General features: G+C 26.6%; 3 protein-coding genes across 4 annotated transcripts; 2 read left to right on the top strand and 1 right to left on the bottom strand.

Annotated features, from left to right (window-relative positions):
- The first annotated feature begins 763 nt into the window (after positions 1 to 763).
- Positions 764 to 5,116, top strand: LOC105146345 (sec1 family domain-containing protein 2). 2 transcript variants are annotated; one of them, XM_011056529.2, is made up of 10 exons: positions 766 to 1,521; positions 1,599 to 1,841; positions 1,949 to 2,218; positions 2,320 to 2,505; positions 2,623 to 2,889; positions 3,039 to 3,167; positions 3,246 to 3,477; positions 4,074 to 4,182; positions 4,443 to 4,589; positions 4,766 to 5,116. In XM_011056529.2, the coding sequence occupies exons 1-10, from the start codon at positions 1,324 to 1,326 to the stop codon at positions 4,977 to 4,979; spliced, it is 1,995 nt and encodes a 664-aa protein (XP_011054831.1). In that variant the 5' UTR covers positions 766 to 1,323; the 3' UTR covers positions 4,980 to 5,116. The 2 variants fall into 2 exon arrangements, with proteins under 2 accessions (XP_011054833.1, XP_011054831.1); XM_011056531.2 differs by lacking the exon at positions 4,766 to 5,116 and having other exon boundaries at positions 764 to 1,521; positions 4,074 to 4,160; positions 4,443 to 4,581.
- On the bottom strand, positions 4,983 to 5,997 carry Xrcc2 (X-ray repair cross complementing 2). Its single transcript, XM_011056528.2, has one exon. The coding sequence runs from the start codon at positions 5,811 to 5,813 to the stop codon at positions 5,007 to 5,009; it is 807 nt and encodes a 268-aa protein (XP_011054830.1). The 5' UTR covers positions 5,814 to 5,997; the 3' UTR covers positions 4,983 to 5,006.
- A 2,254-nt stretch (positions 5,998 to 8,251) lies between these two features.
- On the top strand, positions 8,252 to 27,896 carry LOC105146416 (sodium/potassium-transporting ATPase subunit beta-2). Its single transcript, XM_087404771.1, has 8 exons — positions 8,252 to 8,794; positions 19,475 to 19,615; positions 19,804 to 19,920; positions 20,494 to 20,675; positions 21,806 to 21,907; positions 22,853 to 23,024; positions 24,300 to 24,414; positions 24,731 to 27,896. Exons 1-7 carry the CDS (start codon positions 8,644 to 8,646, stop codon positions 24,410 to 24,412), a joined length of 978 nt encoding a protein of 325 aa, XP_087260897.1. The 5' UTR covers positions 8,252 to 8,643; the 3' UTR covers positions 24,413 to 24,414; positions 24,731 to 27,896.
- Positions 27,897 to 27,940: the final 44 nt, after the last annotated feature.

Here is a 27,940-nt window from a genome sequence, read left to right as displayed (position 1 = left end):
TTATCATTTTTATTATATTGTTGCAACAGCATTGATAATTGTATATTGTATTGTAAATAATTAATATAATTGTAATATCGAATTGTATAAAGGATAATACAATAAAGAATAATATTTAAAAAGTTATTACAATTTCACGAAATACAATAAAATAATTAGACATAAAAATAAAAAAATTAATTAAAGACTGCAAAAACGGCTACTAAATTTATTAGTAGCTTGTTTGTTTTATGTAAATATACTTACAAAAAAAAGAGGACCACCGATAAAATTGGCGGGGGTGGTGGAGGGCCTCTATACCTCATTTTTGTTAAATTATATCTTAAATTGACAATATATGTTTTGAAAAGATTGAATTTATTAAAAGTCTCTATAATTGCTAGAGACTTATACTAGTAATTATATTTGATAAATACTGGCTGAAAATTTACATAACTTTGTAATTTTATAAGATATTATAAGATAAATGATATATATAAAATAAAATTCACTAAATTAACTTGTTTTTTCAGTTTCATTTATTAAAATTCAACAACTTTTATTTACATATGTAGCAGATGCGGAATTAAAATTTTTTCGTTCAAAAACCCATTAAACTATCCCTCCTATGGATATTAGATAATTAACTCGCTTCTATCCTGAGGATGTATTACAGTGACGAACCACTTTCGACGATACGATTTTATCGACAGTGACAGAAAATGTATGTAGTCATGTAGTTTCCAAACTAAAAATGTATTGGCGGTAGTGTACGGCGATTTCGACGGTAATGGGAAGAAGGCCAGCATGGCCTCTCTTAGGTTTCTCTCTGGTATGGTCGATTATTTCACGAAAAATATAAAAAAGACAGGGATCAAGAATGGACTTTGTCAGGAGCCTTAGGTTTCTTTGGATTTCTCTCTAATAATGCCAAGTGAATTGTATTTTTTTATCCATGTTTTATGTCTAAAGCTGGAATGACACATTAAGGCACTGGGGCACTCGTGAAGTTTCAACTAGCAGCAACCTATATTGCTCCTGTCTTATAATTTATAGTCAGCTATTTAACCATGGCAATTTAAAGTTTGATATAAAAAAATAATGTACTATCACGAATTTAAACTGTATGATGTAAAGAAGTTGAATTCTATTTTGCACAATTAATAAGGATGACTAAATAATATCGTTATGTTACAATTTATGTTGTCTCATTGAACAATATTAGTATACTGTTACTATATATTACTTGAATGTTGAATACACAATAATTTGTAATTTCGAACTCATTTTAAAAGTAACAGTGAAAAATCATTTCATTCATGTATGCTATATTTTTAATGAATAATGGAAGCCATTAATGATGTGGAACAATTTCTTGCTGATATTTGGCATGATATTGCTGGTTTTGTAAGTGAATCTGCGGTCTATATAGATCATGCAGCAACGGAATGCCTTCACTGGCATACTGGTGGCAAGATACATTCCTTCTTTAAGGATGCTGGTGCAATGTCAGTTCATGAATTGGATATGTATAACTTTCGTGTATGTGATTAGCAAATGCATTTGTCACAAAAAAATTTCATAATTAAATAATTAATTTATTATGCAATTTGTTACAGTATGTCAAAGTACAGAATTGCAAAAAGGTAGTTATTATTTCTACTTCTACTGATCTAGCTTTTTATCAACGTACAGTTAAGATGATGTTAGAGAAAAATGCATTTGAACATTGCACAATTATTACTGCTGCACATTCAAGCGTGTTAAATTATGAGGATTCAGTGTCACTAGAGGATAGAACAGATTATATCAAATTAAAGAGAGATGTAAAAAGCTGGATGCATTCTAATCAACAGTTGCAGGTAGTACTTATTCGTTTAATATACAAGTCCAATTTCCAACTTTAAATTATTATATAAAGTTTATTATATATTATTAAAATTTTATTATTATACATTGATTTTTATAGGACTGTTCAGTGACAATACTATTTCGACCAATTTTTATTAGTCTAATTGACAATGGTCTGTTTGTAACACCACCTTTCAGTGATCTATTATCACCATTAAATAATGCATTGTTAAAGAATTCACAGTATGCAGTTGATCATTTTGTGAGTTTGTTCAACAGTTTATTAACATATTTGAATTTGAAAGAAGATATTTATTCAATTGGAAAATTTAGCGAATATGTTGCTGAAAAATTAGAAACGTTACCAATAGCCATCGATCGTAGAAACGTAAGTTTATGAAAGAATAATTCTAATGATTACAATTAAAAAAGACCAACAAAGATTTTAAAAATATTAAACGTTTTACTTTAATATTTAATTTTATATAGAGTTTAGTTGCTACAAAGAGAAAGGGAGTATCTTTAATCTTTGTCGATAGAGTATTAGATCTTTGTACTTCCACTAGTAATAATACTGAATCGTTGCTATCCAGAATATTGTGTACTTTACCTCATTTACCTCATCATTACAATGACGTTGCAATAAATATGTCTCCTCTATTTTGCGGTCCACAGGTATAATAGCTCATTATAATATGTGATATACATATCTCATTTAAATATTATGAACAAGATTATAGAATTGTCAATTATTACATGAAAATTGCATAAAAGTATTTTTTATATTTTAAGGAATTTATCGATGTACCAGGATGCTTGGCTAGCAATGATAAAACGCTGATGAATATATTAATCACAAAAAAACAAAAGGAAGTATTGGCTACTATGAATAAAATACTTATCGACATACTTTCATCAAAAGAAAATTTAAAACTAAGAGAAAACTTGAAACCAAAATTAGCAACGAGAATTTCTGCACATAGTTTAGAGAAGCTTGTAAATAAATTTAAAGATGTAGATGATCTTCACATTATATCAGAATCAAGCAAAAAGCTTCAAGTATGTGTACCCTAATAATAAAATATTAAAATTTAATATATGCTTTGCTTTGATAGTCAAAATGGTTTCTAGATATGTATAATTTTCTCTTCTTAATATCATATAAACAATTTAGAAAAACATGTATTTGAATATTATTTATTTTATAGGTGGTACTGGGAATTATACAAGCCTTAACATCAGAAAAGACTTCACGATTAGATTTATTAATTAGTCTCGAGAAATTAATTTTACAAAACATAGCTGTGAGTCGTGATTCTACAAGCGTGCTTGGGCAAGTAAATATCGTATTTAGTTTCTTTTACACTCTCAATATTTCCATCATTTTTAATAAGATTTCTTTCGAATATTTTCAGTTAAGCAATATAATAAAAACGCGCGAAAAACGAGGCCTAGATACAGATAATATATTGGCACTTTTGGTGCACATTTATGCGTTAGTTGGAACTGAAATACAATTCTCTCTTCAACAAGAGCAACAGTTGAAAGAAGCGATCACTGATGCTATATTTGAGGACATTACAAAATTAAAAGAAAATATACTGAACAGCAAGATGTCAGTGTATCAACAAACTTTATCGCTTTTCGGTTAGTAAAATGTGCTATAAAATACAAAAATAATAAATCATTAACATATTATAAAAAATATTTTAATATTACAAATATAAAACAAAATCCGAGAATATATATAATAAGTAATATAAAATTTGACAATGAAAAATAACATCTATTCTGTATATAAAATTGATTGTATTTAATCTAAATTATACAAAATTGTTTTTATCTTCCTAATATATTAAACTATTTATTCATAATATATACCAAATATATATCAAATATGCTTAAAAATATTATTACACTGATAATAATTTTATGTAAAAAATATAAATTATATTAAACTTTTTTATTTTATTTTATGGTCAATTTCGTCATCTCTAGATAAGTTATCTCTCAGATATCTCATAAATAAATGAGATATCTGGAAGATCTCATAGATAAAGTTATCAACAACTTAATTAGAGATAAAGAAATTAATTTTTTATTAAATTTTTTTATATAAATGTATTATGAAAATATAGATTATAAATTCATTAAGATGTTTGAGCTTATTGAATAATTAAAGATAAGTAATAAGTGTGTAATATAATAATTTGCAACATAATACTGATATATATCTAAATTAGATGTTACAGAGACTGAGAGTATAAAGGAAACATCTGTAAAAATAGCGAATCATATTATGAAGACGTTACATGAAATAGCACAGCAACGTGCGTCTCTACATAACTATACGTATGAAATTATAAAGATATATACATATCTTATATATAATTTACACATAATTATTATAGAATATGTATTTATGTCTGTATATGCATATTACACATTTTTTAATATTTATATTTACAAAAATAAAATTCATTTTGAAATTGAATATATTCGGATTTAGAATGATTCTAATTCTTATTTTATATTTTACGTGTTTAAATATTCATATTTGCTCAAATATGAATATAAAAAATATATAGTGGCATTTTAAATATTTCTTACAGTTCTATGATGTCTAAATCAAGTTCTCAAGAAATCGTTCGACGTGTCGGCATCTTGCAACAATTATTAACAGATATACTCCAGCCAGATAAATATGAACTTCCTGATTTACATCAGAGATCACCTTCGTTTATTTCTGCTGGATTCAAGTAAGTTTATATATTATATTATATTATCATCTACATTATATTATGCATTATTATAATATATTATAATATATTATATTATATGTTTATTATTATAATATATATTATATTAAATGGATGTTGTCTCAGTTTTCCTAAAGAAATTCTGAAGAAAATCTAGTTTTGAATATCTTTGACAGCTTATTTTCTAAAGGAAGAATAAAACATCATCCATGTGATAACAATTGGATTATCATTTATGTCATTGGAGGTATAACACCAGAAGAAATAAGAGAAACTAAAGAAATTATATCATTATTTAATTCAAATTGCCAAATAACAATAGCAGGTTCGAGACTGTTAAATCCATTAGACATAGTGGAGAAGGTTCTTCTTTCATCAATTAATTACTGAAACTTATTTACTTTCAATTTATATTTATTATCTCATCCATTTTATACCAGAATCAGAGATTGTATAATAAATCTGTTTTACATTATTAGTAAATTGTACATGACACATAAACTCACGAATTCTAGTACTTTTACTAAGCTGCAGTCTATAATTTACACCTGTCCTCTCTAATGTATCTGTACATTCCGCATATGATTCGTACTTGGGCACTGGTCCATCCCATCTAGTGTAAACTGTCACTGTGTGAAACTGAGATGTTTGAGACCGAATGATTTTGAGTAAGCTTATAGCATAATAATTCATAGTAAGTAGATTCTCTTTCCTTGCCTGCCAATAGTATGCCAGTATATTATCTATAGCTAACAAAGTGATTCTTTTATTGCTGACAAACTCGTTTTCAAGCGTGTGCAGAATCAGCAGGAGTTGATCGTTGTTACAACAGTTGATCACTGTTAAATTTTCCAGAGATTGATTTATTATGTAGTCTATCGTTTCGGCTGACGGTTGTACATTAGCTACCTGATATGCGTTACGTACCATGGACGTCATTAGTTCAGCTATCTTACTCATCTGTACATGGCCAAGTGTGTTGATCAGTATCGCACAAGCATCACATCCGTCGATCTTGATCTCCTTATATTGCGCGGGTAGTATACATTTTGCTATGAATTGGCACAATAATACAGTCTTTCCAGTGGATGAAGCCCCGGTGATCTCTATGATGCTCTTATTGCTGATATCAGTTGAGAAAAGAACGTCGTCGAGGTTAATTGAACGTGATTTCTCGCTAAATCTCGATAATAGCTCTAACCCGCTTTCAGAATGGAACTGCATGTTATTAATAATTTATGAAGATATATCTGTTTCCTTTCTATTTCATTATAATGATTCAAATTTTATTAATTAATGTGTATCAATCTATTGTTAATTATTCGCAGAATTCGACCAAATCCCGCCAGATCTTTCGTAGCAGCCATTTTTGTTTTAATGACGTCACGTAGATGCGATACTATCGATATTCCATCGCACACAATTCAATTCTAATATTATTTTCAATATTAAAAATTCTTACATATGTTACAATTAATTCGTTTTTTTTTGCCATTTCTAATGACTAATAAAATATTTCAGATTATATTTCTACATTAGAAAGTTATTATAATTTATTGTTTTCATCGTATTGATGTTTCGAGAATCTATTCCTTATTTTTGATAGATTTCGAATTTCGTAGAATTAAAAAAATGAATTCAAATCGTTTTATTACAGATATATAATTCTTACGTATATTAAATTCATTATTACAATTATTAGATACAATAATTTATTATTTTTTAGCCATGTCTGATAATACGAATTCAAATCGCTTCGAACAGATTCAAAGAATATAATATAAAAATTATTTTTTTCAAGAATTTACTTCTTTAATGTATATACAGAATATGCTGAAATTTGCAAATCAAAATACAGCAAGAAGATTTTTAAAAAAATTAAGTAATGAAGTTATTTGTAAATTTTTATTTTAAGCAATATTTTGCAAAATAATAAGGCTTTAAATAATGTATTACATTTTTTAGATGGTTTTAGACGATTTTAGACGATTTTAGACGGAATATATTTAAACGTTGAAGAGCGTATTTTTTAATATCATATTTTCATGAACAGGTGATCATCTAAACATAATTTATAATTGGTTATATTTAAATATAAATTATATGTAGGTCACATATGGCTATATTTATACATTTATATTTTCCAACATGTTTTCAATATTTTCAATAATATATATATAATTATATAATTTTACAGAATCGATGAAGGAAAAATTACACAGGCATACAATAAAAAATTTTGTTATTCGTAGCTTAGACAATTCTTATGTATTTTGATGCTCTAAAGTCTAAATTGTTCTCCATCACGTCACAATTTTTTTCTTTCGACGGAAAATAGTTCGATATTTCAATATATTTAATCTACTACTTGCATATTAACTTTATAAGCGTGCATATGATTGTCGAATTTATTTTTGTCTCTTTTATTTTAACTAGCATATTAAAAACTATAAATGACTAAAAATATTAGAAAATCGAGCTATTTTCTATCAATAAAAAAATTGTAACTTGATGGAACAATTTGGATATTGGATTCAGTTTCAAAGCATTAATATATGTATAAATAGTAGTCTAATCTACGGATCAAATAATGAATTTTATTTTAAGTGCCTGTGTTATTTAAAATCGATTTTTTCGAACAAATTTGATTACAACAATAATTGAAAAGGTTGCAATTAAATAAAAAATTTTAAGTTCCTATATTAGAATCTTATTTTATATATATATATATATATATATATATATATTTATATATATATATATATCCCTAATATAGGAACTGAAAGGAATACAGCCACTTTGAATAATAATATACGGAATTAAATTCGAAATATGTGCAATAAAAATGAATATCTATTTAATATTTTTTAATATTTTATTTATGTATGATCAAATTCGCATTTTTATGTTTGTGCAAGAATATAACAGCAGAAGTATATTAATAATAGTAATTTTCTATTTTACATCGTCAAATACAGCGCCATGATTCTTATTACAAATTTCTCGATTCTAAAATTTCTAAAATTTTATATTTTTTAAAATTGTATTTTTTTAATCAAAATTCTTCTGAACGATAAATGAAAATAAAATCACACAATTAAATAGAGAATAATTTTTTTATTTGTCTAGAATGTTTAGATAAATTATAAAAATTTAAAATTCAAGGCCGATACGAATGTAAAACACAAATGTATGTGCAATGTAAATATATTCCTTTTTTATGCATTTTCAATGAAAAAATTCTTTTAATAAAATAAAGTCAATCGAGGAATTTTTTGTATGTACAAAGAATTATATCACAGAGATTATAAAATTGCATTACTTTCGTTTTTATTTCATAAATAAAAGAGTAATAAAAGAAAGTATTCAAAAGGTTGTTAAAAGAATTAAATTAAACAATACTTTTAATTAAACTGAAAAAAATTATACTTTTTTAACGATCTCATCAATACTATATCTTTAAAATTATCTCGATTCATAAAAAAAATGTAATCTTTTTCAGATGTCTCAAAATTAATGGAAAAGATGAAAATCATCAACGTTATAAAACCAAAATGGTAAAAAATGCTAGAGTAAAAAGATTATGAAAACATTTTTCTTTATCGTCAATAGCTATTTCTATAACAGATAAAAACAAATAATGATATTTGTAATGTGATAACGTCAAGCATTTCGATCCACTTTGTATATTCTCCCTGAAATTCTCAAAATCAAGTTTCGCCGCGCCAAACTCAACAGGCCAAATCAGCACACAGCATGCTGCCTAACATCATGCCCACACGAATGTCTTGCCCCTCCACAAGACGACCGTTCGTTTTTCACCCGTTCGCTTGCTCATTCGCCCGTATACTCACTACCTACATATTGCTAGCGAGCTCTCCCAGTTCAGGCAAAGTGTGAAGACCAGTACAATCGCGTTGCGTTTCCCGCTATCTCTACGTATCAGTCCGCATGAGTTGCTCGGTGCGTGAAGGTTGACAAGACTGACCCGCCTATATCTCAGTCTATCTCAGTCAATCGACCGATCAAAGAGCAGTCGATAGTATTCGTCGTGATGAGTGTCCGCGGCAAGCAAGTGCAAAATGGTACCTACGAGTTTGATTATATGCGAGCACCTGATACTAGAACTCGCTGGCAAATAATTCGCCATAGTTTCCACAATCCGATAGAAGGAACTTACTGTGGTCATACACCTAAAAAATGGGGTAAGTTATTTTAAATATTTCAAACATCTGTATTCAAATACTTAGATGTTTAAATAGTTGAGTAAAGTAATTACTATTGGATACATATAAGAAAGAACTTAAAAGTTTTATTCGTTATTGCTCGAAAAATGATGTATAAATTGAAACATTATGTTATACTGATGTTAATATTAGAATTTTATAAAAAAATTTTTGAAAGATTTCTCACTTCTCTCATTGTAGTTTTTTTTTTAATTATGCCTCAGCATAATCAGTACTCACATTCCGAAAAAAAATCGACGTTATAAGATAAAATTAAGACAGAAAATTTGAATCACATACTATATTTTTATAAACTGTTTAAAAATAAATTAAGCTAAATTAATAGATGATAAATTTTATGCGTAAAATTAAAACTGATTTTACTATGCTAATGTCTTTTTATATAACTATTTCAGATTAATATTTACTACTTTGCATTTTAATATTGAGATTTGACAATTTCTAATTTTTTTTTTAAATTTAGGAGAACATTTTAATGTTAGTAAAGGATTCTATTGATTAACATCGATTTAAATTTAAAAGTGGAAATACGAATGCATTATTTTACATTGAAATTGAATAACAAGGTTTTGTTTCTATGAGAATATGATTCCTTGTAGAAAAGTATTTAATTACAAGGACGATAGTAATTATATTCGTATTATTATCGACATTATATTAAAAGAATTGTTATTTTTCTGTTCAACAAGGGAATTCTTATGATTCATATAAAATTTTACGATCAATATTTCTTAAGAATTGCAGTAAATCAATTAAGAATATAATGATACTTTTATAGTATAATGCCAGGACAAGTTTGTGATCATATTCAATTCAAATAAAATTGATTCTTAATCTTATTATCTTCCAGTGTTAGATTATCGATATGCAGAAATCTTATCTCAAAAACAGCATGACGATATAATGACATCTATTTCATTAAATGTCACTCCGCTAATCGGAGTGACATTCTCCTCCTCCTACTTTTTTCATATTTTGTTTCATACATATACATATTGATAATTTTGTTTTTCAAATTATTTTTGAAACATTTAAATGCGGTATCTATATTTATGATGCATACAATTAAAAATATATATAATAGTATTTATGTTCATGCACGCAAGCAATTTATAAGCTACATCTTATATTATTGTTTTGTTCTGCCTAATTACATCAAACAGAGAGTAACGAGAATGTGAGATAAAAATCATACTTCTGCAGTTAGAATTAAATGTATGATCAAAACACACGATAGAGAGTCTCAAATACAAATTATTCTGACTAAAGAATATTAAACACAATTATTTTATATTATTGTATATAAGTACATATATATAAGTACATATAATCCGTATTATTATATACATTAAAGCAAATATGCTTGTATTTTATTATTAAATATATTAAACTGTTTTTCCAAATTTTTACCTATTTTTAATAAATTACTTGAATGCTAAATTTTTCATGATTAGAACTTTTTATTAAATTTTTTAAATTATTAATATTATGAATAACATTTTTACACGTAAATTTCTGACAAGTCTGATATTTTTCTTGAGAGCAATTTTAGTCGAAACGATTAATGCATTAAGTAGTAACGTATCGTAGTGTTAGCGTTATCGAAAGAACTCAGATAACATAGAGTTCAAAAAGAATTTAAAAAGAATTCAGTCGTATGTGATCAATTCTGAATTAATTTTCAAATGTAAGAAGAATTTTTTTCGGAACTTTAAAAAAAAATTCTCTTTATATCTGAAAATGAATTCAGAATTAATGATAGGACTGAATTCTTTTTGAACTCTTTATACTATCTGGGAAGTCAGATATTGGGTGCTTTCCAGCAAGAGACACAGATGACACAATAGTAACGTAATAGTGAATCATAATATCTTTGCAATGTTAAATACAAATGAAACGATTACTGTGTCACTTGCTGTAAAATATTATTCCTATCACGATATTTTTTTAAAGAATGAAAAGAAAGAATATTATATTTAGACGCATAGAAAAGTTTTATTAATATTCTTAGTATTTCTTAAGTTATTAATGAATATTAATTTAATGGATTAAAAATAAATATTTAATGATTAATCATTAATCATTCAGTGAATTTACAAATTAATTTCGTGAATTAACTAAATTAATTTTGATTACACATAATGATACTTTTTTTATTTGATTTATATGAATGAAGGAGTTATTGAAAATTAAATATCCAACAGTGACACGTGCATGTACGTATATACACATACTGAAAATGTTTTACGTAGACTTCTTGGCGACTGCTTAGAAGCAGCCGACCCTGAGTCTCACGTTTTGGCTAGTATGAGAGAGCACCGGAAATAAGTATCGGTGATGGTAACATATAGCGAACAACGAAGGGAGCATTTGGCCGCTTCAGCACGCTATCTTTCTTTCAAATCTTAAGATGTGAATCATGTCAATCGCGCTTCGAGTAATTCATGCTTAGCAAATTCACAGACGTTCACGAATGTTGGAAAACATTTTCTCTCCTTTCTTTATAGGATACAAAATGTTGTCCTTATAATCCTTCAAAACGCGATTTTTAAGATTCTATTTGAAGAATGTATTTGAGAACGCACTATACAAGTGTGTCTGTTAATGTATTATATTTGACCATATATTTCTCATCAATAACATTATCAATTTTTTCTTATATATTTTTAATGATGTTACTCACTGAATTTTGTAGAATATTACGAAATGCACTCGGAATTTATGTCTCTCGCGATTTTATAATCCGTGTTCTTCAAAAAGTCATGAATAAGATATTTGCGGTGTAGTGAAAATTGTAGGTAAAGTTAGATAATATTAGATTTTTTTGCGCAGTGTGGAAGGATGAATGTGGTTAAGAAATTTAGTGTAAACCAAGTCTCTTCGTAAGCTGAAAAAATAAAATTCTATTCTATAATCCGTGTTCTTAATACGTCCTTCATTGCATTTCGCAAGATAGTTGTTCTTAATTGAGATACATATGTAACTTATAATGTAGAACGATTTGTGAAAGTCTTGTTTGACTCACAAGAAACTTGGCCTTTTTATAATGTCTTTGAGAAGTCTTCCTTTTAGTAACAATTTGAATTTGAACTAATTCGAAAGCAATCGAGTTGGCTTATTTATATTTTATCTTCTCAATTTGATTCCCTGCAAAAAAGTTTTGTTTTTATGAATTATAATTTTTACTAGAAAGAATACTTATCAATTAATATAATCTGTAATTCAATCAATGAATATTATAATTAATACATACAAAAAATTAAATTGCGTATTATTTTTTTATCGATACAGCCAATATATAGTTATGGAACAGACATTGAAAAATATGAAAATGACGTAAAGCTTAATAAAATAAGAAAAAAGAAAAGTCATGTATAACGAGCTTAAAATTAGTTGTAATTAAATTAATAATACAAGCATAAAATTCATGGCAGAACTTTCTTGACTTTGTCTTCATCAGCCATATAATTAGCTGAAATGATATAATAATAAATTAAACACATGTAAAATGTTAGACGTATGAATGATTATGTAAATAAAAATCAAGATAAAAATAATGACAAAAGCTGTATCCACTATTAGACTTACAGGAACAATGATATAATAATTAATTGTTAAATTAATACAATAACGCATTTTTATGGTGTAAGTAATTGATATAAAGATATCTATATTATAAGATTGTGAAGATTCTTTTCGAAGAAACTGATGACGAGAAATAAGTTATGTCGAAATATTTTATCACGAATCTCATGATTGTAATAAATTATTAATTTAATTCCAATTAATTTTATTATCCATGACTTTTCATTTGTCTTCAATTACGTTAGCAACATGAGCGCAATTTTATTAATTGACGTAAAGCTATATTAATGTTGGTGTCCTCATTAGGGCAACGTTTCAAATATTATTGCATGTATGCCAATTGCTAAAAATAATATATTCAAAAGCGTCCAAGTACATATAAGTAAATTGCTTTTGCAGATATGTAATCAATTAGCTAAACGTTTTTTCATAAAATATACGAAATCGATTTGATGTTATCTTTAACAATAAGTCTTCGTCAAAAATATCAGTCTTGCAACATTTTACTCATTTCAATTGAAAACCTTGATTTTAATTAAATGAATGTGTATTTTATTAATTATACTTAGTAAGTCGATTTTGTCATGTTACAATCAAACGAACTCTATCAACATTATAAATATATCTCTTCTAATTTTTACGATGACTTTTCGATTGTTTTATTCGAAGAAGGATAATCAATATAGCGCGATTTCGAGTAAATTATAATCTCGGATCTTTGGTTTTTGAATAGTAACATCGATTCCAAACATCTTCTTTGAAAAAGTTGCGCAATAGAATATAGTAGAAATCGGTGAAACGTGTCGCAATGTGCTTTAGGAGAAACGTTGATCACAAACATGTTTTGTATGTAAAACAATCGTCGAAAGATATATTCAATGCCGTTCGCTTTTCACATACAGTCTGATCGCTCGATCGTTTATTTGAATTTGTTGCATCGATATTACGATAATGATTATGACGACGTTGATTAATGCGGCACATGCATCTTTAATTAATTTCACATTTAGGATCTGTTGTTTTTTCAATGAAATATTTCTATGAGTAATTTCAAATTGGTCATTATTTCTTATTCTTACCAATTTTACTTTTTGTGTTTGCATGTACTATTGACATTGATTATCGTAAAGTTTGACGCAATCAAATGTTCTTCGAAATAATAAATCTTACGATTTACATAATGCGCTTGGAACTTTAAACTTTTAAAGCAATTTTTATCAAAATAAAAACTCAATAATTAGTAATTTAAAATAATTGTTATTAAAACAATTTAAGATAAAAATAATATCTATTTTAATATCTTTATTCTATTTTAATATCTTCAGATTGTATTATTTTTTCTATGCGGAAAAATCTTCATTTTTTTTTATGTCCAAATATACATAAATTATCGAATATTTATTATAAATATTTATTTTAATAAAAGTAAAAACATTGATTTAAAAATTATAAGATAAAAATAAAATTCTATTTGAGTAAAGAATGTATTTCTCTATTCTCTAAAAAAAAACTTTTATGTTCAAATACATAAATATTTCAAGAAAGACAGAAAATGTTTTATTCCTTAAAATGAAAGAAAAGTTACATGTAATAACATTTATAATTTATAAAGTTTATGCGCTGGCAATGTTATATACTGTCAATGTTATTCATTAAGAAAATGTCATTTTTCGACGATAAGATTCCCGTGACAAGATAATTCAAACGTCTTATCACGAATATACTATTTTTTCACTAAATTGATGTCATCATGTCATTATTTTCCTTCTGTACAAGAAGGAAAATAAGGAACCAGTCACCAGTAGCGTATTCACAAGAAATACATGTTTTCGATCAAATTATATATTACCGTGACCGCATTATTGACAATTATGACATCCGATATTCGCTCTATTTATGTGATTAGAATGTGCTTCTTTATACATGAAATACTTTTCAGCTCAAATAGTTTACTGAGGATTGACTGACGATGAGTGTGAATATATATATCAAGCACGCAGAAAAATTGTTTTCCAGGTTTCTGGCTATGCGATCATTCACGGATATATATGTTATGTGGATTAGCACGAGGTCGACGCAGTGATATTCAACAGGTGTTTCGCGACGAACGAATCTTTTCTTAAGGAAACATTTATATTTATATTTTACAATATCTCGATAATTATAAAATAAGCAATATCTTAAGGTATGATAGAAAGAAAAATACTGAATATAAAATACAATAGATATTTATTCTTCTTTAAATTGTTTTTATATATTAGGTGTTGGAATTAATTCGTAGCGTTTTTAATGAAAGAATGTTATTTATTTCACATGAGCATTAAAAAATACATTAATGAAAGTACTTCCCATCACTTGTAAAACGCTACGAATTAATTCCAACACCTAATAATATTATTGTATATATTTATTAATTAAGTGATAATTTATGGATAAATTATGCAGGTCTTAACTAACAGTAGTTTAACATACGTCAAATTATTATTTTACTAGAATATCTGACTCATAAGGACTTTTTAAAATTTGCATTCCGCATATATATCCGACGAATGATAAATTAGCAAGTGCGTTACTGTATTCTTTACCGCGACTGTAACATGGATGTATACTATATACATACAATTCCATTTGTAAATTTTTACGCTAATCAAATCCAATTCTCACGCGGTTTCAGTGTCGCTAAATTCTCGTGTGACTATGCAATCGAGGATCGGATAGAATTTTCAACAAAAAAGAAAGGAAATGGTGTTTCGCTGAAATAAAATTTTGTTCTTGAATTTTTGCACGACGCGATACAAATCGTATGACATTTACATTACTGAGAATCCGACATGAAACTATTTAAAAAGAATCTTTGAATCTTTCGAAGGAATTCGCGTGTACAAATATTTCTTTCTTATTCGTATTTCACCTAGAAATAACCAGCGTGACATGAATTGATTTTTAACTACAATTTTCTTATTGTTCTGCTCTCTTATCGTAATTTAATTTAAGATCGGTATTCATAATTAGTTCTTACATTTAATACTGTCTTAAATATAATCTTAAGATGATCATAAACTAATCACAGAGCTCTATTAATAATACACTCAAAATACACATCTAAAATGATCTTGAAATAAGATTTAGCCAATCTCTTTTAAGCTACAGTGCTTTTAAATCTTTTAAACGCAACGAAACTCATTGGAACATTTGTAGAAATTCTCGAGACATCTATCTCTATGACGGACAATTTTAAAAAAACGTTTTAACGATTCGATTTAATTTTCCTCTTTGTGCGTTTTTAAACTGCTTTAGTAAAAATTGGAATGTTATTTATTCAGCTTAATCGAAATTCCGAAGTGATTTCTTAAGATGTTTGCGAATTTCCTGGTTTTTGCGAATTTCCTGGTTTTTGCGAATTTCCTGGTTTTTGCGATTCATACAGCACATACTTTCAAGGAATATCCTTCCAAAGGACAACCTATGTCCTAAAAATGTTTCCAGGATAAATGTGCTGTGTGAAGAATCATAATCGAAAGTACTATGTAGTTGTAGATCAACAACCGGATGATGATAACATCCCCGATCACATGCGGTCACGTGTATTATCGTGTTCGTGCTATGTACATTCCATCTATAGCTTTCAGGCCTTATCTTGCAACCTCGAGTGTACTGTCCTGAAATATGTTTTACCGATTCGCATTCTCGATCTTATACAGACAAATTTCACTTTCAATCTGCCAAACAGAAACTCCAAAGCCAGACAGCGCAGACACGTTTGATGATATCACTGTGCTTCTGGTGCAACTTAATAAATAAAAGACCCACATTTTCTTCACGCATCTAAAACCGGTCCGTTCTATAGAATCATGATTCTGTTAGGAAAAGAATTAAAGGAAGAAGACTAGCATACTTAGAATAGAGTCTAGTTTAACTCTTTTCTTTCAATGTTTATTTAAAAGCTTGCAATATTTATTTTTATTATAATTTAATATTTTTTGTATATTTGTAAACTTCTACTTAAATAAGTGTTTTATGTATAAAATATTTTTAAAATAGAAGAGCGTAGGGTACGTATATATTTTAAAGATCATGTAAATGTGACTGTAAAACTTTATTTTTGAATTAACAAAGTCGTGGCTTATTTAGAGCTTATAATTAGATTGACTTTAAATTAATACAATTAATATATAACAATGTAAATACAGGGTTGGCCATATTCGACGGAAAGATGTTTTTTTTTTCAATCATGGGAAAGAGATGTTAGATCGAGTAACGATGTTTCCCATGATTGAAAAAAAAAAACATCTTTCCGTCGAATATGGCCAACCCTGTACTATATAATAATCTAAATACAATTAATAAAATAATATAAAATTTTTACATTTTGACATTCAAATCTTATATGAATTGACACATTATCACTGGTTTATAAATAGTTCATTATATGCGCTATCTAATTGGTTTGTTAATTTAATAATGTATTTTTGTTTTATACACTAAAGAAAGCTTTGTAAGCCGAAACGTTTGTAATTTTATATTTTTTTTATTATTTTATTAATTATATTTAGATTATTATATAGTATTTACATTGTTATATTAATTGTATTAATTTAAAGTCAGTCTAACTACAAGCTCGAAATAAGCCACGACTTTGTTAATTCAAAAATAAAGTTTTACAGTGTCACATTTACATGATCTTTAAAATATATACGTACTCTACGCTCTTCTATTTTAAAAATATTTTAAATATTTTTTTGTTAATTTGTTTTAAAAATATACGAGCATTTTCACTCTGATTTTATTTTTGAAAACAAGTTTCCATTCACAAATTTTATCAAAGTTTGTTATATTATGATTTTAATCCACACGATTTGTCATATGTTTTAGCGTATTATAAAATATTTAATTATAGTTTAATATATTTATTCAAAAATTAATAACTGATAGTTTCTAAGTAAACTATTTCTATTGCTATATTATGTGCAACTAGAGAGACTGTCTAATAAGAGTCAAGTCTAAATCTAATAAGAGTGCAGTTTTGTATGCAAGATAGATTTTAACAAAAAATTGCGAAAGAGAAGGGTATACATTTACTATTTCTTTTTCTTTCTCATTCTATTGTATCCATTTTTTATTTCTTTCTCTCTTTCTCTTTCACAGAAATTATTAAAACATAGCGAACCAATCAAAAGTGGCTTTCTCATGTCCAGACTTTTATTAGAAAGTGTCTACGTGTAACGCATTTTAGTATGTGATTCTCCTGTGAAAAGCAAGCAACACTTAGATATTAAAATTGAAACACAATACATTTGTTACGTTATAACAAAAAACTGTCATTTGAATACTTTGAATATGATGTACTTGCACGTAGCGCATATTGTTATCATTCTAATGCATCACACTGCGCGATTATGTTCATTATGCAAATGAAAATAATGACATGATGAAAAAGTTATCACGAACGATTCAAGAAATCTAAGCTAAAGCACTTAACGTCGACACTCGAGGGAGATATGATAAGAGAATAGCTCGATAAGCATTTGCTTGAAAGTCCTCAATTTCAGAGACATAATAGACGCCGTATATTTATCAAATGTTAATTAGGAACATTCCATCTCTTTGAGACACTTCAAAATAATTTTATTGTTTTTTAATAAAGTTTTAGTAAAATTATTATAATTATGATTCTTAGATAAAAATAATAATAATAAATAATAATAATTAATATTAAAATTATCATTAAATTTATTTTTCCTAGATGTTCTCAATCTTTATATCTTCATCACAAAATTTTGAAGAACTATTAATGATAAATAAAAATACACTAGAAAAAATCTTGTTATGTTGATTAGAATTCTGATTCAACCTGAAAGATAACAAATCAGATATTTATAGTTAAATTTATTAAACGTCCTAGTCAAGAAAACTAAAATTTAGGATAATTAAAATTTTGATTTACATGATCAGAATTCGTTTTATTTGTATTTTCTGTCGATACAATCAGAATTATTTTTCTCAGTAATACTTTTATAAGTCTTGTATTACTCGCATACATTATAATTAAATTAAAACTTTCAAAGCGGATTTATTGTGAGTTACAGCATTATTGACTATTTAAAATGTTTATCCTATCTTTTTCTAATGTCTCAGAATAAATTTTCATACAGCCATCTTTATGTTAGATAACAGAAGATAAGAATAGATAGAGAAAAGCAATATTCAACAATTCGACATTACATGCAAATTTAAACGAATCTTTTTCTTCAAAATATATCTTTTTGCAAATGCATATAAAAATTACCTAAATAATAAATAAATTTTTAAACATTTACGTAATATTCAAATGCTGAAACATCCAAGTATTCTACGGATTTAATCTTCAAAAAATATTTGAACTTTTTCTGGAGTTAATAACAGTATGATGTAGCAGTTGGCCGCTATCATGCGATCCACGTTGCTTCTGAAAAAGAATCTATATTTAGAGCGTGTGCTGGCGCAGTGCCCTGTGCTTTAAATATTTTCTGTTTGATCAACGAAATATTGAAAACTTTCGTATCTGTGTGGTTGCATAAGTAACCGAAGTAAGCAGGTCATAACACCAAACTACGAGTTTAGATCTGTCTACAGGAAAAAAAATGTGTGGGAAAGGGAATGGGCTTATACGTTAGTTACTCTCACATGGTTTTTAAACACACACTCGTGTTCGCGCGCGATGAATATTTGGATCACGCAACAGCGCTCAGATACGTCAATGACGAAAGTATAAATAACTGATAATTCTTATTCCTCTTTTTTTTTCATAAAATTATAAAAATATCAAAATTAACAATTTTTGAATGAAAGAATTCTTTATATATCATATTTTTTTTAATGCATCAAAAGATTGTTAAACTTTAAAAATATACCATTTTTATGTTAATCTATTGATCGTTTATTTAGTTTAGTTCATTATACATTTTTACGTAACAGAACTTAGCATAACCATTCATATTCTTCTTAACATACAGAATACAAGGAAACTCATAAAAGATGATAATAATCTTCTCTCACGGTTTTGTATTCCTTCAGGCATAACTCTTATCTTCTACACTTTCTTCTATGCTGCGCTCGCGATACTTTTCAGCATTTCCATGAAAGGCTTGCTGGCCACATTGAGCGATGAGAAACCTAAATGGACCTTAAGTAGCAGCATTATAGGTACTAATCCAGGTAATCACTCTGACACGTCTAAAAAGTTATATATTATAAATCAATCTGATTATTTTTTATTTTTAATATTACTTTTTGACAATATATTTTTAAAAATTATGTTATTTGATAGAAATAATTATTTACAATACATACTTGAATTAATTCGTTTGAATTTTTTGATTGCGTTTGTCAATGCAAATCATCAGGATTGGGATTCCGACCGATTTCGGATAATCCCGATGAGAGATCACTTGTTTGGTACAGCGCATCAAATGCGACTGATATACAAAAATGGACAAAACGCTTGGATAAATTTTTGGAAAGTGAGTAATATGAAATCTATTGACTTATTTTCAATAATGGCATTGCTGTTAATTCATTAGTGTTATTATACTATTCATATATACTATTCATATATATATATATATATATATATACACACACACACACACACACACACACACACACACACACGAAATACTGATTATTAGTAATACATTAAAAAAAATTATTAAAAAGATATTTACACATCCAAAAAAGCTAATTCTTATTGCAATAGAAATATAATTAATACTTTTCCAATTTTGTTAAATTCAAATATCAATTTAAATTAAATTCTCGAATTTTCCTTTAATTTCAATACTCTCTTCCTCTCTCTCTCTCTCTCTCTCTCTCTCTCTCTCTCTCTCTCTCTTTCTGTTACATAATTTAGAATACATAAATATCAAATATAAATGATATTTATAAATATATAAATATTATTTTAATAAATTTGTCCATTTCATATATTTAAAAAAATTCTTTTCACATTTCTATCATCGTTAAAATAAATTTTCATTTTTTTATGTTATAAATTAATCATAATCCAATCGTGTTTCTATTATTTACTTAAATAGACTACATCAATCCATCACTTTTGTCAAATGGCGGCAGAAATCAACAAATTTGCAGTTATAACAAGCCGGCAAAACCTGGTAACGTATGTGCAGTCGATGTAAACAATTGGGGACCATGTTCTCCGAATCAACAATATGGTTTCAATAATTCGGCACCTTGCATTTTCATTAAACTTAACAGGGTAAGGCAGCAATACACGCATAAAATCTTTTGCTAAATCATATCATATAAGATTGGAATGAAATGTATCTTAATTAATAGATCGGATCAGGTCGGGAATTTTTATTGGGATTGGGTCGGGTTCCCGAAGCTTTCGGGATTCTCGATAGAGTCAGGATTCCCGACAGAGTCGAAATTCTCGAAAGAATCAAATTCTCGATGGATTCAATATTCTCGAATCTGTCGTTTTTCTTGAAAATTTGATTACCGTTTCGATTACTCGTTTTAATAAAAATTTTGTAATTGTTTTTGTAATTGTAATTGTAACCATCAAGCATAAATAATCTGTCGTTAAGTCTTCATTATTCGTTAAAACGACTTTAAGTAGCAATTGGGTTGTCGAAATTTTCGGAAATATAAATTTTTTCGAGAATTTTGACTTTATCAAGAATTTCAACTCCCTCAGGAACTCCCCCGAACATTTTCGAGAATTCTGATACTTTCGAGAATCTTGAAATTTTTGGAACCCGACCTGACTCGACCCGATGTCTTCCCGACCCGTCACGATCATCGGGTTCTCGATATTTTTGGGTCCTTGTGAGGATCCAACACACACCTCTTTTTCTTAATTTATCTGTAAATTTATTCATAAAAAATTATGTTCATAAAATTTTATGAGAATTCATATCCCATATACATATAAATGTCCAAATTATCACAGAGACAGCCTAAAAATATCGTTTGCAGAATCCGTATAATATATTCAGAATATTTCTATGTGTAAGATAAAGCAATCTAATAATAGTATCTAAAAACCTGTGGCACACGATGCTTGTTTTCCTGCTGGATTGCTAGCTGGATTAGAATCTTACTACCGTATTGGCTGCGCCAGCATCACAGCCAAAGACTTAAAAAAAATTATATAGAAAAAGATTTTTCAAAATTATTAAACTTTTTTAATGTGAAAATTTTATCATGCTTATACAAAGAGTAGATACAAAGTACGAAATATGGTACACCTTGTATCTATACTTTGATTGTTACAACATTACATGTACAAATTCGTTTAATAGAGATAATAGTTTGTAACACTTTATGTAGGCTATCCTGTATAAGGTTTCTTTCAAAACTTTTTAAAACATTATTTTTCAGATATACGGATGGATTCCTGAGTTTTATAATAATACTCAGAATTTGCCGCCCGATATGCCAGAGACCTTAGTCAAATATATAAAATTAATCGACGCTTCATGGGTTAGTTAGTCGGTCAGTCAATTATATTAGTCGATAAACTAAATCTGGATCGAACGAAGATTGGAAAGAAAATTCATCATTTAGATTCGCAACCCGTATTGGTGCATTGTCTATGAATTCTCTTAGCGTTTCTCAACGCTAATTTAATTTTATATTTAAAGCTTAAAAATAAATAAACAAAAATTAAACTAAAGAAAGAATTGGAAAATTATAATAAGGAAAGTATACAAGAACATTCAATAAAATAGGATACAACTCATTTTTATCTTCGTTATTGATTAGTCTTCGCATTATCTGTTTATTTAACAATCAAACAAGAATAAAGATTGTGATGTGTTAATTATATTTTGTCTGTATGTGCATACTTGTGAGATATGTTCGATCTGTACGAATACATAGAACTAGAAATTATAAAAATTATTATTATCTTTTGTCCAATTTCTTCGTTCTGTACTAATGTTGCGATAACACAACTCTTGTTATACGAAATGTTATATGTATTTTTAATGTTATATGTATAGATATTATATTATTGGTATAAAATATTTTTTAAACGTCACATAACAGCAGATGTTTATGCGTAATATATGGCATAAAAATAATAGAGAATACCTTTCTTTGATAGGCAAAGTATAATTAGATTAATTTAAAATAAATTTCAGTTTTAATCAAAAAAGTTTTAGTATAATATATAAAATAAATATATAGGATATATTTAATAATAATTTTTTTAAAGAATATTATCTAAAAATATTATAATATGTTAAAAATATTTCTTTAATATGTTGTTCAAAATTTAAAGGATCTCCAAAAAACTTGAAAATTTGAACGAAAAATTGTTATTTACAATTGTACCTTTTTGAGAATTTTTTCGTAGAATTTTAAATAAAATTGTGACATTAAAATCTCACATAATATACAATTCATATTTTTTTCACATTGCAGCTAAATACCGTATGGGTATCTTGTAAAGGAGAAAATCCTCACGACCGAGAAAATATCGGCGAAATGAATTATTATCCTAAAGAACACGGTTTTCCAGGATTCTATTATCCATATGAAAATATTCCCGGATACTTAAGTCCAGTCGTCGCTGTTCATTTTGTTCGACCAACAAGTAAGTTAATACTAATTAATATTAAATATCTTCTAATAACACAAGAATGAAAAATAGGATTGTTTATTTTAAAAGATTACAGAATGCAAAAAATCTCAAATCACGTAATTTTAAATTTTCGTATAATATTATATATATAATAATATTATATTTATAATATTATATTACAATATATTTTATATAAATAATATTATATTATAAAATAAATTCGTTAATACTTCTTTTTAAAAAATTTTCGCTTTTGTAGCATTCTCTCTCTCTCTCTCTCTCTCTCTCTCTCTCTCTCTTTCTCAAATATTTCCGAATGTATAAAGCAATAGTTAAATTTATCGGAATCTTTCACAATATAAGTTTATTTCTGATTTCCAACGTGATATGCAAGTTAAACACGTATTGTGTATGAATAAACAATTTTTTTTATTGAAACTACTAACACCGACTGGTTCATGTGACTTGTAAGCAAATGACGCACTCCAGATGAAACCGGTAAAAGCCGGTGTGTTGCAGCACGTATCGGTCGTCGAAAGGTGTCATCGGCCTGCTTGCCAAAGCTACATCATGCTTTAATTTCGTCTTGTTTTAATAATCTTTCGTAAATCGTATATTTTTTAAATAAAAATTATATCACAATATTTTAGATCATATTAAAAATTTCACATATTATTTTATACATTATGCCGTAGTGTACTTTTATCTCTGATTGACTTAACCATGATCTTTATTAAGCAAAGTAATAAAATATTATACATTGTTATAATTTAATGAATTATTAAAATTATTTAAAGGATTGTTTAAAGGACGTTAAAAATAAATTATTTTATGCATTTTTGGAATAAAAAAATGAATAAAATGCATTTTATTATGAATATTAATTATGAATATTATCTAGTATATCGTATTTGTAGATATAAATGATTTTAAAAATACGGCAAAATGCAAAACAATTACAAGATCTTACTATGTATTTGAAAATCATTAGGTTGTGTCTTAAACTCGACAAGAAAAGAATAGACTGCTCAATGCTGCACTATAGCGTATTCAAAATTATAATTTCATTAAAACTTATGATAAAAAATTTAATTTAATAAAATATTCTGAATTTGCCTATGAAAAAATTTAAAATACATTCCGAGTAGCACATTGGCGAGATGTTCATTAAACATTGACATGCATTAGGGATATATTAAGCCAATATTACGCCAATAAATAATGCTACTACGGATATAAGCGTACTCCACGAAAAGTTTCATTCTAAACCGAAAACTTTTTTTGTAGGAAACCAGATCATCAATGTAGAATGCCGGGCATGGGCGAAGAATATCGAATACAGTTCAATTAGATCCGAAAAGAAGGGTGCAGTACATTTTGAACTGATGGTCGACGAATGATTGTACGTTACAGTCGTGGAGATCGTCCTCGACATCTCTTTCATAGTTTTATCATATTTTTCGAATAAGAAACTGTGCACGAAACAAAAGATGTACGTTAAATAGTACTTCGTGTCTAGATTTTCGATTACGATGATAGACAATCGCTCGTGCCTAGAAAAAAACAGTAGATTAATAAATTTATTATCTTTTAAAGATATTGCTCACATATGTAATTAACTAATAGGAATTCTTGCTTATCGAGCCACTAATTTGAATTTTTAATCTTAGAAAATTTTTGTTGCTTTAACAGAAAAAATGCTTTTTGTTGATTTACAGGTACGTACAAACAAGATCATGGGAGATATATAGAATGATGACTTTCGTTCAACGTTCTTCAAATTCTTAGCGTTATTCATATCATTGTATATAATTAAAAACTTATTACTAATTAAAAATTGAACATATTACATATACTGAAAATTTAAAATTTTTCTATAAATTTATTTTTTAAATTACTTTAAAATCCGAAGCGCCACTACGGTCTGAGTATTGAGATGTTGAATAATATATATATTTTCAAACAAATGAATTAATTTCAGAAATGATAATTACGTGCCGATATGGTTGTCGGCATTAACGCAATTGATCTGAAATATTAATAATCCTCTCAAATTTCCCAAATTAATCTTAATCATTTGTTTGAAAATATATATATTAGTTCAACATCTCAATACTCAGACCGTAGTGGCGCTTCGGATTTTAAAGTAATGTTATTTAACATAAACGGTTTTGTTTTCTATCTTATATTTTTTAAATATTTATTATCTTTGGCTCCCTAAAAAATTTAAAATTTTAAGAAATTCAAGCTAGAATAAAGCTAAATTAAATTTAAATTTAAATGTTTCAGGAAAAAGGGATTTAGAAATGTAAAAAAATATTCTATGAACAAACTATACGACACAATAAATTAAAGAATCAATTCTTCTTTTAAAAAGAAAATTTTTTAGAAATTGTAACTTTGTCAAAAATAATTGCATTGAGATTCATAAAAAATATTGTTATAAAGTTTAAGTTGCATTATTGATAGACAGATGTAAATTTATTGTTTCCCTAAAAATCATAAACGCCATTTACAATTTTGTATTATATCACATAGAAAAACTTAATTTAAATGTAAACAATATATAAGAATCTTAATTTAATCTTAACTTAATCTAGCTTAATCTAATAATTTAATCTACTCTAACATATTCTAAAGAACGTACATAAACACATTGATTTATTTGCTTTCCAATTATCACAACTTCAAAACCACGCTCAGATTTCTTTACAATATATATATTATATATAAAATAACGATCTTTATAGCAATAAATGTTCTTTGTTAATTTATTATGCTGTAAATTTAATATTCATATTTTATTAGACATTTTATAATAAAAATATAAATGCAAAATGTATTTTTATTCATTCAATTTGAAAATAAAAACTGATAAATCGGTAATGCTATAACACACTGTTATTTTTGACAATGATGATAATTTTTAATATACAATTTTTATCTGAAAAAATTATATTTTATATTATTTTATAACAATGTATGAACTATTAATTATACAGCAATCGTTCGTGTCAAACATTCATTAATTTTTATACTACTTTATTATTACATGATCTCAATGCGATTATTTCGACAGTTACAGCGAAATTTAAAAGTTCTTTTAAAAAGGGATGATTATTTATTCTTTCACATAATATAAATAAGTTTTTATATTCCTGATGAAAAAAATTCTGATATCTCATATTTTTAAAAATTATTCATACTTTAAATTTATAAAAATTTCTAGAAGTATTTCTACTTTAAATTTCTTCAAATTTTATAAGCTTTCTTCAGAAATGATGAATTTAAAATTTTATAATATTTCAGAATTCATACGTGCAAATACAAAATTTTAGAAAAGATTTATTTATTTCTTTTAAAAAGTGTTATAACTTGTATAAAAGATCTGAGAAATTGTCTAAAGAATTACAAAATTACAGAAATACTGAAAAACTATATGAAAAGTTATAAGAAAATTTTTCACCGAAGAGTTTTAATAATTTTGTTTAGTATTTGAAGATCTATACACACATAGTATCAAAAATATTAAACACGCATTTAAAAAAAAGTTGACATAGATCATAAAAAATATAACTAATTTTCATATTAAAATATTGTTTTAAAAATGAAACATGCAAATTATATAATTATTTTTGGAGTATCCTATATACCTCTTATCCTATTATCTTGAATTATTTGTACGTATCACTTAGAATTAAATAAGCTATACTTAGATATGCTCGAATATTAGATATGTCGATATGAATAATTTGCTTGCAAAGCATCCTGGTACTTATCGAGGTGTAGGTGTAATAATATAAATTGTACAGAATGAAATAATGTCGCGTTCTATAATAATTATTTTTTAAATAAACGATAATGATGGAAAAATAACTCGACGTACAAGTACAAACGTCTTTTTAAATAAGTGCGAGCATTGTGTAATCATTAATTTATTCATTGCAATTATATGCTGATGTTAATTTATTATCCTTACTCCTTGGCTCCTTTGTAAGTTTATTCTGTATGTTATAGATTGTATAAGTAAATTATCCAAGAATAATGTTCTTACATATATTACGGACATTTGCAATATTCAATAAATTATCTAAGTTTTAAAAACGTAATCTATTAAAAAAACATTAGGTACACATATGTTGTCCCACGTCAGCGATACTTATATCCTTCTTACATGAATGAGGATTTTGGGATTACGCACAATGATATCTGTTTGACAACATGATAAATCATTGTTTTTAACATTCTTTTTCTTCCGTTTTGTCACAAAACTTTTTAGCGTTAATATTAAATTTTCATATGTACCTTATATATTATATAATATATATTATATAATACTTATATAATACTTATATATTATATTATATTATATTATATAATACTTATATATTATATATATAAGTATTTTATATAATAGAGAAATGCATAAATAGTGGATTTCTATTTTATTTGTCAAGAATAATGGAAAACAAATATTTTTATGTACCACAGCTAAACTGATTAAAAATAAAATATGACAAAACGAGAAAGTTTGAGTAATCAATATATTGCGATATATTTCGCATTTTATTACATAAGATGTATTTATGTTAGCGTAAGATAAAAAATTCGATTCTATAGTTGCTGTTATTCTATGTAATAAATATGACTTTTATAATTTTAAGAACATTACTTTCCGATTAATTTTCGCAACATCAGGTATATATTAGTCACAGGTCGATTCACGTTTTTCATGCTCGTGAGCATCATTTGTCCTTATTTAATCTTAATAAAAGTATGAAAAATAATTCCAAAAGCGCTGTGAATCGGACCGCGGCTATTATTTTTACTTAATTTAATAATAATTAAATAGTCTTTAATAAAGAAATGAATCAAAAAATAAAATTTTTTAATTTTTCTTCGTTATTAATTAAAAATTGTGATCAAAT

Source organism: Acromyrmex echinatior, chromosome 3 (genome assembly GCF_024713525.1).
Source record: "Acromyrmex echinatior isolate Ae372 chromosome 3, ASM2471352v2, whole genome shotgun sequence".
Taxonomy (NCBI): Eukaryota; Metazoa; Arthropoda; class Insecta; order Hymenoptera; family Formicidae; genus Acromyrmex; species Acromyrmex echinatior.
This window is presented reverse-complemented; position numbering and strand designations above follow the sequence as displayed.

Excerpts from the sequence above, each read along its gene's own strand:
- LOC105146345 (XM_011056529.2), top strand. The coding sequence starts at position 1,324 with ATGGAAGCCATTAATGATGTGGAACAATTTCTTGCTGATATTTGGCAT. Across the intron at positions 3,168-3,245 it reads CTACAAGCGTGCTTGGGCAA|TTAAGCAATATAATAAAAAC; the intron begins GTAAATATCGTA and ends GAATATTTTCAG. Across the intron at positions 4,590-4,765 it reads TTTATTTCTGCTGGATTCAA|CTTATTTTCTAAAGGAAGAA; the intron begins GTAAGTTTATAT and ends TATCTTTGACAG.
- Xrcc2 (XM_011056528.2), bottom strand. The coding sequence starts at position 5,813 with ATGCAGTTCCATTCTGAAAGCGGGTTAGAGCTATTATCGAGATTTAGC.
- LOC105146416 (XM_087404771.1), top strand. The coding sequence starts at position 8,644 with ATGAGTGTCCGCGGCAAGCAAGTGCAAAATGGTACCTACGAGTTTGAT. Across the intron at positions 19,921-20,493 it reads CTTGGATAAATTTTTGGAAA|ACTACATCAATCCATCACTT; the intron begins GTGAGTAATATG and ends TTACTTAAATAG. Across the intron at positions 23,025-24,299 it reads TCATTTTGTTCGACCAACAA|GAAACCAGATCATCAATGTA; the intron begins GTAAGTTAATAC and ends CTTTTTTTGTAG.